Source organism: Podarcis raffonei, chromosome 17 (genome assembly GCF_027172205.1).
Source record: "Podarcis raffonei isolate rPodRaf1 chromosome 17, rPodRaf1.pri, whole genome shotgun sequence".
Lineage (NCBI taxonomy): Eukaryota > Metazoa > Chordata > Lepidosauria > Squamata > Lacertidae > Podarcis > Podarcis raffonei.
Window position 1 is genome coordinate 5,804,668 of NC_070618.1, and position 15,656 is coordinate 5,820,323.

The 15,656-nt window shown below is 41.7% G+C and overlaps 1 protein-coding gene across 6 annotated transcripts in view; it reads right to left on the bottom strand.

Annotated features, from left to right (window-relative positions):
- The window catches only part of PAX5 (paired box 5), a 215,839-nt gene that overhangs the window by 124,882 nt on the left and 75,301 nt on the right, over nucleotides 1–15,656 (bottom strand). For all 6 annotated transcript variants that reach the window (XM_053372046.1, XM_053372049.1, XM_053372050.1 and 3 more), the window contains exon 6: nucleotides 2,238–2,413. In XM_053372046.1, coding sequence (XP_053228021.1) covers nucleotides 2,238–2,413 — 176 coding nt within the window. The remainder of the gene's footprint in view (nucleotides 1–2,237; nucleotides 2,414–15,656) is intronic.

Sequence of the window (15,656 nt, forward strand, 5' to 3'; positions counted from 1 at the left end):
CCACCTAATGGTACACAAAAGCATTTCACTCTTTACTGTTTCACACACGTGCAAAAACCAGAGCACTTATTCGCTTAATATTTCCATGAAGCATACTATTGTGTGAATGTTTTCAGCTTCTGTACAAATACATTAGATTTATATTCAGTGCAAACCCATAAATTAAGCAGAAACCTTTTCTCCTTAATATGAGGATGATAATTTCTCTGTAATGATAATCAGAACTGTCACTCTAGGAATTTTATGTCAATGTATACTTTCCATTTTTAGAGCATCAGCCAAAACATCTGCTTCATCCTGCAGTTTTCATACTATATCTCAGCACATGATGAGGAATTACTCAGGGCATAATTCAGGCAGAATTAAATCACCCCCTTAGCCTAGGGATAAGTAAAAATATGTAAAAGCTGCAATCTTATACTCACCTGCGAATAAGTTCCATGGAACTTTTGAGTGTGGTGCAATTTACATCAGCAGGGGGGGGCAGTAGGGTGTGCTGGACCATTGTCTTGCCTTTCAGTAAGGGACTGGATGAGAGCCAGTCCAGATAAGATGGAGGCACTGTTAGTGGGTGGTTTCCTAGACTGGATGGAAGGGAGGTTGCCTGCTCTTGATAAGGTCACACTCCCTCTGAAGGAGTGGGTACACAGCTTGGGGGTACTTCTGTTTTCGCTTGAGGCTCAGGTAGCCGTGGTGGCACAGAGTGCTTTGGCTGGTGGTCCAGCTGAACAACTATCTGGACAGGGACAACCTAACTTCTGTTGTCTATGCTCTGGTAACCTCTAGGTTAGATTACTGCAATGTATTATACATGGGGCTGCCTCTGAAGACTGTTCAGAAACTTAAGTGGCTTGGTTGCTCACTGGGACAAGATATTTGAACGTATAACACCAATCCTGGCCCAACTGCACCAGCTGCCAATTAGGTTTTAGGCCCAATTCAAAGTGCTGGTTTTGACCTATAAAACCTTAAAATGCTCAGGTCCGCAATACTTCAAGGACCACAATACCTCATGGACCATCTCTTCCTGACCAGACCATGCAATCATCTGAGGCAAAAAGTCTGGAGGGTGGTGGCAACATAAGAACAGGTATTTTCTGCAGTGGCTCACTGCTTGTGGAATGCTCTCCTCAGGGAGGCTCATGCGGTACCTTTGTTATACAGTGGTACCTCAGTTTTCGAACCTCTCCGTTGCTGAACATTTTGGTTTTTGAATGCCATAAACTTGGAGGTAAATCCTTTGGTTTTTGAACGCACTTCAGAAGTCAAACCAAAAACATAGCTTCCATATTGAGTTTTCTGTTTTGAGGCTTCCATACTGAGTTTTTGGTTTTTTAACGTTTCAGATCTCAAAGAGTCTTATGGAATGGATTACGTTAGAAAACCGAGGTACCGCTGTATATTTTCAGCCACCAGGCAAAAACATTCCTCTTCTCCCAGACCTTTGGCTAATTAAACAATCTGTGGCATTTCAAAAAGTGGAGTATTGTTTTTGTTTGTTGTTATGCTGTGTATTTTTGTGTTTTTATATTGTAAAACACCATGTGATCTTTGGATGAATGGCAGTATAAAAATTTAATAATGTTTTTTTCAAAAAAAATGTGAAGACAGACTCCAGCAGATTGAGCAGGCGAGACTAATAATGAATCCAACCATCAAGCAGGCAGTTTCTGCACGTGCTATAGAGGGAAGTGAGGTGCAGATGGGGCTCACCAACCTTGGAAGGTAGCCAATTTAGGAGAAGGGAAACTCTGATCTTAAACCTCCACTGCCTTGTGATACATCTTATGGGGAAGAAAAAGCTAAGGTGTAAACTCTATATACAAATCCAGAGTGGAATCCCTAAGAAGATTGGATGGTGTGTTGCACGCCTCTTTCTGGCAACTCCTGCAGCCAAGCTGGTGTCAAACATGATGCTTTTCTCTTTTTTTGGGACCACATCATCTGGGCAACCCAGGACCTCCATACACATTGCCCAACCTTGTGCCCCAGGGAAGTCACTTCAGTGCTGCTAACGTAGTGGTTTGACTTCACCTGCAGAGACTCACTCCATTGTCTTAAGACAGACGGATGCCAACAACTATCAGATACAGTTTATCCGATACTGAAGAGTATCAAATTCAGTCCCAAATATTAAATGTCAAAATTGAAAGACTAGATACAAAACAAGAGTTGATGAACTAGAAGTAGATATGGAGACAAAACTCAGGCAGATTAGTTTCAGCTCCAAATATTACCTGCTCTGGTTTGATGGGTTCAGTTGTTGTGAAGATATCAGAATAATGCTGTCTTTCAAAGACTCGATCCAACACTTCTAGCTGCTGCTGGGTGAAAAGATCTCCCCGCATTTGTTTCCGGAGGAAGTCTCTACCCGGAAGAGAATGGCCATTTGGTACTGGAGACTCCTGAATGCCTTTCCAAGAGGTAAAAAAATACAGAAACAGATATATAGCTATTACAGTGATAATCACAATTTCTTTTTCTCTTGTTTTTTTAACAGCATAACATAAAATAATACAAATATAGGCAGCTTCAATTTTAAAATGTATCTTGTTTAATTTTCCTGTTACCTTTGCTTACATCTATGTATTTACATTCAGAAGATAAATTAATCCTTGAAGAGTTTATGGGGAATTGCTTTAAGATGATACAGCAGCTGGATAGCTGATCATAGAAGATACTTAATTATATGTAATAGAAGCCAACAGCATGAAAATCTAGATCCATCAAAAATCACCAAAATGCACAATGCTCTGCTTTTGTAGTAAAACTATAGTACTGCATGGTTAGTATAACATAGTTATATATAGTCATATACCCAACCTGGGCTCTTTTCAGTGAAAAATATTTACTGCAATTTCCCCCAGAATGCTAAAATGTGGTATGGGTGGTGGTGAATATTTCTTTCTTGCCATATATTGGTCTTCATTTGAAAATTAATGAAGCATTGTTGCTTCAATTTAAGAAAGAGATAAATATCTAAGGTATGAATGCAAAACTGATTGATCTGGCCACATCTCCTCCTGGTTTGAAGAATAGAGTAGCCCCTGAAAATACAGAAGTTGGCTACACCTGATCTAAGGTATAATAAATGGACCTTGTTCAAACATCCAGGCAACATAATCACAATGTTCAAATTTTGTCCAACGGCACAAAACAATCTGTGGATTCTGTGGTGATCTTGTACATGTGGGCATGATACTGATGGTACACACCAATAATAACTATTGTTTTTACTTCTGTTCAGTTTTCACCATGCTAGCTTGAGACAAAAAGGTAATTTGTTCAGGTACTTGCACTGAGGGAAGCTTGAACTTGTGTAAGAATTACATTATGGCATACAGAGGGCGGAAAAGTGCAAATATATAAAAAGCAGATTATCTTTTTCCCACATTCCCAAATTATATCATGTCTAGCAGAACGAGTGCTGGGTTTAATCAACCATAGCTTATAAAATTAAAAGTCTGGTAGGAAGCTGCATGTTACCAAACGACCAGGTAACAGAGCATGGAAATGCTTGTTTTAAAATTCCAGGTTAAACCAATATTATTTGCAGTTGGGCTTTAAAAGTCATGCATTTACATTTTTCTGGCGAAATGGAAACAAAAAGATTCTGCTTCTACTTTACTGAAATCCATTGCACCTTCAGTTACTTTCATGGAGCACACTCATCAATTACCTAAAGTTATACACATACAGAATGCATTATTAATGTGAGTTGAAGTTTGAGCAAATTATCTTTACTCATTTATTCCTGCATTGAAGGGGAGTTGGACTAGATGACCCTTCTGGTCCCTTCCAACCCTACAACTCTATGATTCCATGAAGCTGAAACAGCCTCAGGCCTGGGATATGACCAGAAGGTACATGATGCAGTTCTACTGCTGAACCCGATCAGGCCTGACTACCTGATTAGCTTGCATGAAAGATACCCTGTGTGCCACATATGAGCTTCTCTGAGTTCTTTAAAGTAAAAGTGGAAAAATAATACAGTACTGTCTCTGATCCAGGAGGTTCCACATAGCCATCCTGGCTTGTAGCCATTGGCAGATTTACCCTTCATTAAAATGTATTAATTCCCTTTTAAAGCCATCTAAACCAGTAGCCATCATCTCATGGCAATGGATTAATGATGTCAGAACAAATTGCTGCTACATTTGCTTCCAAGCCATTTGCAGCAATACCACAAATTCACCTGCCACTACTTTCTGCCCTTGCCCCTGTGTCTATAACAGCAACCTGCCATATATATATGTATTTGTGGGAGCTGTTCCTGGCATGGCTAATGCTGCACTCCTAACCCCACTTTATCTGGGAGTAAGCCCCTCTGCATTCAGCAGAACTTACTTCTGAGTAGACAAGTTTAGGATTACACTGTAAATGTCTGTGTTTCAAAATGTTCTTTAAAGCACAGGATAAGGGACAGGGGTCTGTTTATTTTTTAAAAACCACAACCCCAGCCACAATTCCTTAGTGAACCAGTATGCACAGGTTGGTCTTGTCAACAGAGTGGATTATAGGCCCGCTTCCATGCATGGTCCTATAATCCAAATTGTTAGTCTTCTCTCATTGCAATTGGTTGCTTCCAGTATATTGGTTTGCTTTAGCTTCTAAACACTATCTTTAAGAATCGAAGAAAAAGAAATTAAATATGAAGAAGCCAAAACATTGGAGGCATTCTGACAGCCTAGCACTTTACCACTGATTGACTGTTGAATATATTTGTAGGATTGCCACTACTGCATGTGTCTGCCTAGCAGTTGTTAAATTATTGCTAGAAGATTCAGCGATAATTTCTTCCAGTTTCCCCTGAAATGCTAATAGATGGTGTGGACACTTCAGCAACTACTCCTGTCTTCCTGGGCAGAAAGAGATGGGTAGAGTATCCTTTTAAAAGGCTCTCTTGTTTACTGAATAGGATTATGGGATGGCCAACATCTTGCTTCTCAGCTATATGGGCAAAGCAAAGAGGAACAGCAGTAGTTTATTTGTCACTGAAACAGTAGTGCAGACAGCACAGAAATCAACTACTTTATTGCTGAATTAATGTGGGAGTAAATCACTGCTTTTTTTGGAAAGGTAAATAAACTCTTGTCTGCAGCAATAGGATGTTCATGGGTGGGGGGAAGCATTTCATCAGATGCAATGATTTTGTATTTATGTATTTGTAGATATCTCCATTTAGAAAGAATAGTGTTCAGGCATATTTTTCACAGGTGTAATCATGAGGAAAGGTGCCCAAAGGCTGCAATCTTATACATGTTTTCTTAGAAGTATGTACCACTGAAATCTACTAAATTTGAGTAGGCCGGATGAAAATAATTCTGAGGGCTAAATACATTGACTGATTAATTACCTAGAATTAACAGTTCTATTGCTGACTGAACAACGTAGGAATGATCAAACGGCAAGCCTGCAGGACCTGGTAGTCAGTCTCCTTTTTATTATTTTCCATGCATTCATTGAACTAGATGGAGTAACATTGTATAGAAAATAGTGGAATGGAAAGCATCCTGCGAGCAGTACTGGGGGGGGGGGGAGGTCACACCACCGAATTATTATTATTTGTCTGTGTAATGGGACTCAATGCCATAATAAGGCAGCAAGAACCAAGTTTTCGAGTTAATGGGTTTTGTGTAAAAGGGTATGTTGTTGTTGTTCTAAGCAAAAAGTAACTGGAATTGGGACAGGGAACAGAATTCACATCTAGGCAATAGGAGTTTCAATGTCTGAGCTGTAGCTCCAAGTGTACTATCAGTCAGACCACACACCCTCCATAATAAAGGTATTTCACCAGATTTCTCAGATGTGGCTGCAATTTCCATAGTAGATTTATCAGAAATAGCTTACAAAAATAGTCAGTCAACCTCTCCAGCTCTCAAACCCAAAGGTGGACAATGGTTTATTTTTCCCCTGCTGCATTCCCTCAGAAGTAAGCTGTTGGGAACTACACAATGGCAGGACTGGGACCAAAAAGTGGACAGGGCTGGAGACAAAGGCTGGGGGTGGAGCCCTTCTATTGGCAACTCCCCTTGCATACCTCCCCTTCCCCCTCCTTGCCACTTCCATAAAAAAGGTTTTATGAAGCCCTAGAGCCACAGGTTTCCAACCCCTTTCAAAATGCTTGTCTCAGCTCCAAAAAAACAAATGCAAGGTATTATTAATGGTCACACACGTGTTGCTCAAATCTAGGGAAATAGTTGATTTGCCTTTGTGGGGGTATTTCACTTGTTCCCTGCATTCTTTCAATTCAATCCAGTTATACAAATTGCTTTGAGAGTACACATGGCCTTCTCAAAGTGAGATATTTCCTAATTAATTCTTTAATTCAGTTTCATTTGACAGGTGCCATTTTGGGAATAATTCTGCTTTTCATCTCTCTGAATAGACCCCACCAACACTTTGTTCTGTTTTTTACACATGTATTAACTAGGTAAGCGGGTAAAGAAATAGAGAGACAGAACTATTTCCTTATGGCCAAATTAGACATGCAATTAAATATGTGACTGGCTCTTGCACGCTTTTTTATCATGAAAGGACCAGTTCTGGTTTCAGATCATGGTGTTTCAATGGGGGGGGGCGGGGATTAGATTTAACTACAGTCCTCTTGATACTGATCCTCCTTTGTCCTCAGCTGCCAATTTCCCTAGGAAAAAAGCTGACACTGATACTAATGACACCCCCCCCCTTATAAGTAGCAGCCATGGAAGCCCAAATATGGATCATGACTGAAGTAGGAACAAAGGGTTAAAATTTCTTATCTTTCCATGCTGCAGTCCAGATTCACAGTTGGAGGTCTAGCTGCTACAGCTAACTCACAACTTACGTGCTTTTTACTTGTACTCAGTCAGCTTTATGTGCCTTGCAAAAGGGGGGGGGAGAGCAGATCTCTGTGGGGGGAATGTTGGCAAACCCACCTGCCATTGCACCCAATATATTTTGACTTTATACAATTCTGGCTTTATGCCCTACCTGGAACATAGCCCCCATGTAAGTTGAGGGTCACCAAGCAAAGAACAAGCACACAAGTGCTGATCACATGCTTAGTGTCACATTGCTGACCAGTTTCAGACTGTGCCTATTTTTGCAAACTTTACCTTCCACACCAACTGCTATAGATACCCACAAACATGTGCACAGTCATGCACCTGTACACAGTTTTTAAATTTTAGTCAGGAATAGTAATATTAATTTTGACTTAATATAAAAGGATGGCAGTTTAATAAGTTATCATCTGACACGAAGGAAACTGCTAGGCATTACTGTGATGTGCTTTTAAAGCTTGTTACATTTCCTTAGGAAGGTTTCAATAAGCTATTAATAACCCTGTTCTTATAAGTACTTCAGGTATAACGAAAAATGAACATTCAAAGGAGTTTTAGGGCCTACTGTAAGTATACAGACTTAAGCCTGAAATTAATTCAATGTTAAATTTGAAATAACACTATAAATAATTAAAATAATTAATGCTAAATTTTTATATTCACAAAACCTGAAGTTTCAGGAACTCAAAAACTGGGTTTTGCAACCAAAACACGAATTTTGTAACAAAAATCAAAGTTCTGTACTATTTGGAGCAATTTGTGACAATTCAGATTTGAATTTGACAATCACGAATGCTGGGAATTTGTCAAATTTTCAATTCCCATGGTAATTCATTTCAACACTCACATAAATGTGAGATAATTACCATTACCATCAGACATTGTTTGACTACACCAGAACATCTCTGATAATTAAAAATACTGTTGGCAGACTTCTAACAGTTTAAATTATAAATATGCTCCAGGGAGCGGTAAAGGAATTCTTCATCCAGTCATTCCATCACTTAGGAAAAGCATGCTTCCATGGCAATAGCACTAGTGCTATACTCATAGGTAGATTTATTTAGGAGTAAGCTCCCATTAAACTCAGGGAGATTTACTTTTCAGTAAACACAGGCCTTGATCCAAAGAACCAGTAAAGCAAAGGAGCTTTACAGCTGCAGGGCAAACTGTTTTTGAAGCCAAGGAGAGGGACCCACCAGTTTTTACTGAGTATGCATCATTATTATGATCAGAGAGCCAGTGTGGTGTAGTGGTTAAGAGTGGTAGTCTCGTAATCTGGTGAACCAGGTTCAATTCCCTGCTCCTCCACATGCAGCTGCTGGGTGACCTTGGGCTAGTCACACTTCTCTGAAGTCTCTCAGCCCCACTCACCTCACAGAGTGTTTGTTGTGGGGGAGGAAGGGAAAAGAGAATGTTAGCCACTTTGAGACTCCTTAGGGTAGTGATAAAGCGGTATATCAAATCCAAACTCTTCTTCTTCTTCTATTTGGGCTTACTATATTATTGTTGATGCTATATGTGATCACACTTTCAACGCTGTTTGTTCCTACAGAAAGTTGGGGGGCAGTCACACTGCTTCATTTGCAATAGATACATGCCCCATAGTTACTTGCTAAAATCTTGTAATTTGTTATAACACAAATGTTCAGCGGGGGGGGGGGCATTCTTCTGCTTTTGTTGTGCTGTAGTGTAAGAGCACCCCTCCAGCTGGCAATAATGTAGCAACACTGGGGAACCACTGCGGAACTAATAAAGTGGAACAATGTGTGAATGATCCAGTATAAATCCACAACTTGGGGCTTATCTATATTTACTTTATCCCTATCTCTTTCCAGACAAAGGTCCATATTTTAAAGCTCTGTGTCTGAGCTTCCCCAAGAAAACCTGCTCTTTAAAGCTGAATCAGAGTGAACAGCTGTTATAGTCTTCTGTGGATTGCCGTTTCCTACAATTCAGCTTTAGAGAGCAGGTTTTCGTGGGAAAAGCTCTGCAGCAAAACAAAAAAGGACGGGCACTCCAACATGGAGCCTGTACATGGAGTACAGATTGTGCCTGGAAAGAGCAGAGGAAAGGTAAGTTAGGATAAGCCCTAAAGCACTATTATTGCATCAATGACTTGCTGCAGAGTGTACTTGCAAAACAACAGCAGCAGCAGCAGCAGCAGGTGTAAAGTTGCAAAAGCAATTCATTACATGATATAAATACAAGATACTCTAAAACAAAAAGTTGAAAATTCCACTAGCAGAGCACAAGTCTTCACGGTTGTTGCATAAACTTGCCCTTAGTAACATTGCTTATTTAAAACTATGCTAATACTAACTTCCTTCAAATATGGCTGGACTATGGAGAAAAATAAGGAAGATGGCCAACTCCGTAACAGCAGCAGCAGTCTGTGTGGTGAGGTGGAGCCATCCTCCCAACACTGGTATCACTGCAGTTTATCTGGATGTGGCTAAAAGGCAAGGCTAAGTGGTAGTGAGGCATAGGCTCACTGACATGAATCAGCTCTGCTGGTACAGTCACCGCACAGAAACCCTGAAATTTCAATGATTTCCATGGGATTTATTCCCAGGTCAGTGTGCACAGGATTGTAGTCATATTCATTCCAATGTCCATCCCACATCATCTTTAAGTCTCAAGGCAGGTTGCCTTTTACAAATAATTAATATAAAGGTAAAGGTAAAGGGACCCCTGACCGTTAAGTCCAGTCACGGATGACTCTGGGGTTGTGGTGCTCATCTCGCTTTACTGGCCGAAGGAGCCGGCGTTTGTCCGCAGACACCTTCCGGGTCATGTGGCCAGCATGACTAAGCCACTTCTTGAGAACCAGAGCAGCGCATGGAAGCGCCATTTACCTTCCCACTAGAGCGGTACCTATTTATCTATTTGCACTTGACGTGCTTTTGAACTGCTAGGTTGGCAGGAGCTGGGAAAGAGCAACGGGAGCTCACCCCGTCATGGGGATTCGAACCGCTGACCTTCTGATCGGCAAGCCCTAGGCTCTGTAGTTTAGACCATATAAAAGAGCAGACCAAATCCCAAATGTATGCTAGAGCCGCAAGCCCTAGCCACTCATAACACCTGAAAAGTTTCTAGCAGTAAAAGTGATACTCCTTTTACAATGTAAAATATGGAATGTACATATTGTCTTTGAGTTCAGGCAGCAAAATATCTTGGACGAGCCCTGGAGATACAGTCAGTGGGCATAATCCCAATCTGCTGCCCAAACCCACTTGCTGACTACACCGATTTTGAGGTCATCTGCACTATGCTCCACATAAAAGGAACTAGCTGAAGCCAAATCTAACTCTGTAGTGTAGCTGCTGAGATGCATTGGCTATCAGTTAGCATTCTAGATAGTAACAGAAGGCAATTATTTAAGAGGAAATGCAGTTACAAAACATGAAGAAATCAAAAGTGGAGAGAGATAGTAGCTGAAATGCATTTTTAAATCTTATATATTTGTCCCCCACTTGAAATTGCTATTATTATGGAAAAGCCAAATACAGTGGTACCTTGGGTTACATACGCTTCAGGTTACATACACTTCAGGTTACAGACTCTGCTAACCCAGAAATATTACCTCGGGTTAAGAACTTTGCTTCAGGATGAGAACAGAAATCAAGCAGCAGCAGCGCAGCAGCAGGCCCCATTAGCTAAAGTGGTGCTTCAGGTTAAGAACAGTTTCAGGTTAAGAACAGACCTCCAGAACAAATTAAGTTCTTAACCCAAGGTACCACCGTACAAAGAAGTGGAGTAAGATATAAGGAATTCCTTTCTGATGTTATGAAATAAGTGATATAAAACAACATTAGGAGAGTATCTTTTATTTTCCTAAGTGGTTTTCATAATGCTAATTTAAGAAATAAAGAAACAATGGGATATAATGCTATGTCAGTAGCCCTTGTTCATGAAAAATGCCGTTTTTCAAATCTCAGGCCTACACTTTCCAATTTGATTAGCTGATAATATAACCAAATTATTTCACCTGATAAGAAGATGCAGGTTAGCTAACAAAGGTGTTAATTACAGGTTTTAAAACTGTGAAAGCAAGACATTAGCATGATACAAAAACTGCCATTCTTTTTCCTGCTGCATTTTCTTCTAATTGAGACTAGGAAACACTTGGTTTAATTACCACTTGGGAAGCTTTGTTTACAAGCTAAAGTGCACTGCAGTCCTGAAATCTCCCACCTTTATCTGGCAAGCAGTATAGCCACTTTCTATTAAGTAGCAAAGCTGTGATTTAAAAATCATAAACACTGGGAGAGTTCTTTGCACGTGCTCTATTTGTGCTTCCTAAGTGCTATCTGTTTGTTTTTGTTTTTTCTTCTAAAGGATAATATTACAAAAAAGCCTTATATTTTGCAGTGTATGCAGCTGATCATTGCACAAATATTTTCTAAAGAAATCACTATATTTCTCCAAGATGGGTATGGGCTTTTGCTGTAGATCAAAGTGAGGAGCGGGGGGAGGTTGGGGAGAGAGAAAGAAAGATAAATCATCAGAGATCCAAAAATACTTTTCATTTGGAGAAGATATCAGACCATTTTGATGGCACTGATAGAGTCTCAGCTCTGTCTCCATTACCCACTGAAGGCAGCCGGAGTCAGGAGCTGACAACACTAGATTATATTCCCTATAAGATGGTCACCAATATATATATATATGATCTTCAACCTCTATTGATTGACCAATTTCACAAGCAAAGACTGGTGAAATGAAGCTGAAATGAACATCATGCTTTAACTCATTGAACCTATCAGGCCTGAGTTAATCTCACTGTCCACTGTCTCTGATAGAATTCAATTGATCAATCATGTTTCGGTGATAGTACCATTTCACTGGCTTATTGCTTCTTCATTTCAAAGCTTGACCTGTTAGATATACTTGGACCACTGCTGGTCTCAGATACATAGAGATCAGCATCACTACCAAAGTCTATTGTCTTATGTCCAAGTTTATAAGAACTCGGAATCCACACACACACACCCCCGTCTTTCACCTCATGCATACTTGTGGTCTCACAGCCATAATGACTAGGAAATAAAACTCCACAAATCACACTAGACTGACTATAAAAATTCTTTCCATCACTCCTTCCTTTTGCTTTCATGTCTATAATATTCCATTCACTGTAGTTACCTGAATAAATACAATGAATTTAATTTCCCACCATTTGTATACAGAAGCATCTGAAAAGGCTACGGCCTGGGATTGGATTCATTATAGATCTAGCAGTGTGTGTGTGTATGTGTGTGTGTGTGTGTGTGTGTTTAAAAAAAGTTTTAATAGATCTAGCAATTTTTTTAAAAGTTTACCAAAAAAGACATTTTGTGCTTAGAAGCTACTATAGAACACAAAGGCTGGGCACAGGTAGTAGTTTTTCAGAGACTTAAAGACAGTATTGTTACCTTTTACCTATTTGATATATTCATTTTTTCTGTTCCAACAGATTTCACAAGTTTAGCAGTGCTTCAAAAATATGCAAAATCTAATTGGCCAAAGATCACAGAGGCAGCAGAGAAAGCAAAGATGTGTACTACCAATTACTGCTGAAAGGAAAGACCAGCCTGCATTTCCTTTTTCATTCTCTAACATACCATTACCAAAATAGCCTGCGAAATAAACACATGCCTTGTTTGCCCAGGCTAATTAATCAAGGGGCACGGCAATTAAAAACCTTGATCCAGCACACGGTGGGGAGAGGTGTCCCTCCACCTCGCTGCACCAGGCTCAGCTGCCATGGAGGTCCTTGCTCCATCCATCAAAGGAGGGGACAGGTAGAGGCTTCCACTGGCAATGCTCCCCTGTCAGTAGGCAACACCACCATTCAGAAAGACACATGCCCTTCCCTCCAAAAAATATGTCCCAGTACACTGTGTGCTGGACCACCCTGAGAGTTCAAAGTTCCCAACTGAACAAATCTGACCTCATTTCTGATTAAATGTGCAAGCTGTCAGTGGCTTGTGGTCATTGGACTAAGGGGACTAGGCTACTCACCTAAATGTTCCCCTTGTGCCTCCTTTCCAGAGCCCAGGAAGCTTTTGCCCAGCTTAGGGAGGGAGGCTCAATGCTCCGATGGGTCCAGGATCCATCCTACCATCTTCCCAAAGCCCATCTACCTTTAGGAAGGAGGGCTCCAGCCTCCTGTCAGAGCCCTGGCACCTCCTTTGCAAAGCCCAGGAAGCTTCTGCCTGGCTTAAGGAGGGAGGCACAATGCATGTGTGTGACATCATAACATCACACGCAGCGGTGGAGCAAGTCGATCGGGCGCCTGGGGCGGTGTGCATGCCCTGCGCCTAGGGGTGGGGCCAGCCACCCACAGGGTGGGGCCAGCCAGGGCAGGACACACTGTGGGGCCTCCAAGGAGTCTGCCTGCATCCTCCCACTCAGCCGCCCTACAGCTGAGGGGGAGGCAGCGGGCGGGCTGTTTGGGGCAGCGCAGAGCCTGTGGGCACCCAAGCCACAGCGTCACTCCCAAGAGAGACACATGGCTCGGGTGCGCTGCAGGCCCCACAATGAGTGCCGCCTGGCATTTTGTCACCCCCCCCCCCCAGTGGTGACACCCTGGGTGACCCATCCCCACCGCACCCCCTTCCTCCACCCCTGGTGACATTGACCCCCCTCACAAGCCAGTGCCTCTGGCCCCAACTGTTCTACTATGAAAAATTTTACCGCACGCCACTGCAAGCTGTGAAAGTGAAATTTAGTAGCTGCCAGCAAACGTGAACAGAAACTAAAAGTGCCAGTCAGAATTTCCCTCTTGATGCAAATTGCAGCTTTGAAGGAATAATTTTTTGAAGACTAGAGCAGAGAAGGAAAGAGTTAGACTTCCTTTCCTCACACCAGCTGCAATTTCTATAATTATCAGACCTGCCTACTCCCCCACCCACTGCAGTAGCTGCTATTTGCATATTAATGCAAAGACACATTTCACTTTGCAAGCATGTGATTGAATAACAACAGCCACCCTACTCCACTTTATTCTGGAAAAGCCACTTCAGGAGTGGGGCAATTTGTTGCTTTGCCAAATGCACAGTTCTAAGATAACACTTGTATGTATAAAATCATCTGCAGGTAAAGTAGCTGGAGATAGGAATTTGGAACAAAGAATGGTAGATGAGCGAAGGGTTAAGTGCCCTCTCCACTGAGTTTCTGCACAACATCTTCCCCATTTAAAGCAGCACTTGGAACGGGGTAGGTAGAAAGGGCCACTGTGGTTTGGTTACACACATCTGAATGTAATGTGCAGTTAGACCCTGAACACCTATCTGTGCTGCAAATATATTACTTTAATTATTAATCAACTGTCATTGCTTTCCTCAGTATATCCTTAAAAATTGTAATTTGGATAGTTTGATGAGGGTGGTGATGATTCTCGGTTAAAGGTTTTTTGGCCCCAGTGACAGAGTTACAGTTCCTGAGGGCAGGGGAGGTTGAGGAGAGGGAATGGCAGGTGAACCAAAGTTGAAGACCACAGCATAGAATGACTCTAGGAGTGCGTTCACATGTTCATTTTGTGTCACATGGTCCAACAGAAGGTGACCAGGAAGACTGAAAAATCAGGCTTGCCCAGTCTATGTCAGCTGGCCTGCCGTCTGAAAACGACTGGATGATTCTCATGATTTAGTTCTCCATGGAACCAACTACAGCAAATAATAGTGGGGGCAAGAGACATGGCATGAATTCAGCATACATTTTGCTTTAGAGTGCAATGGCCTTCGAAAGAGAAAAAAGAAAGTTCATATATAGCAAATGTTACATTTACGTATGGCATGCACTCATTCACTTTGGGCTATGCTTTGGGCCAAAGTGAGGAATTTGCTTGGGGCAACAGAAGGATTTTGTCTGTTTGGTCCCTTCCTTTTCCTTTCAAACACTATGCTTGTTACTACAAGGAAGCAGAGATGCTGAGTAACTAGACAGTATTGGGGTGGGGTGCGGGTGCAGGAGGAAAAGTGTTGTTTCTCTGAAAGTCTTGCAGTATCAATACATCTCAAGCTTCTTAACTGTAGCTTTGTCCCAGATATAATATATATACAGGGAGACTAATGAACAAGAGGAGCTAGCTCTCCCACGATGACTAGCTCCTGCATCCAGTATATATATATATATATATATATATATATATATATGAAGAAGAAGAAGAATCATAATAATGAATCTTGGAAGTCCGTGCCCGAGAAGGCAGTGCTTCATCCCAGCTCCTCATGCTTTGCCCCTGGCTCCATCAGCGCAAGGTGGAATCACTCAGGCTTATTGACACTTCATCTGCCAAAGCATTCCCGCTGCATGTGGATCATCTGGTACACTGCCCGGCTTCTGGCGGCTGGACTCCACACTAAAACACCTCCCCTGAGCCTCTAGGAAAGCTGGCATCAGTTGTTACCATAACAAACTCAATTGTTCTCAGCAGTGCTCCGGCAAATAAAGTCATTAATTATGGCCCTCTCTCTTGGCCGCCGTTGGCTGGAGCGGCAATCAATGTGAAACCGCTCATTGCCTTCTCTCGGGGAGAGGAGGCAGACGCCATAAAAATAAACTGCAGCCCGAGCAGAACCCTGCCAGTAAGGCAGCAGCAGGCTGCAACCAGTAACGGCCATCACGCTGGTTCTGTGTGCCTGGCTACATTTATTTGGCCTGCCTCAGCCATGGGGGAAGGTATCCCATTAAGCAATTATTTTTATCTTATAACGTCAATTTACTTATACTGATTGGCTTCCTGCCGCCAAATATCAATTAAATTGCAAATGCCTGCAAAAACTGATTTTCTATCTTTGTGTCCCTCCCTCCCCCCCCCGCACACACTTTCCCCTTTTTACCTCG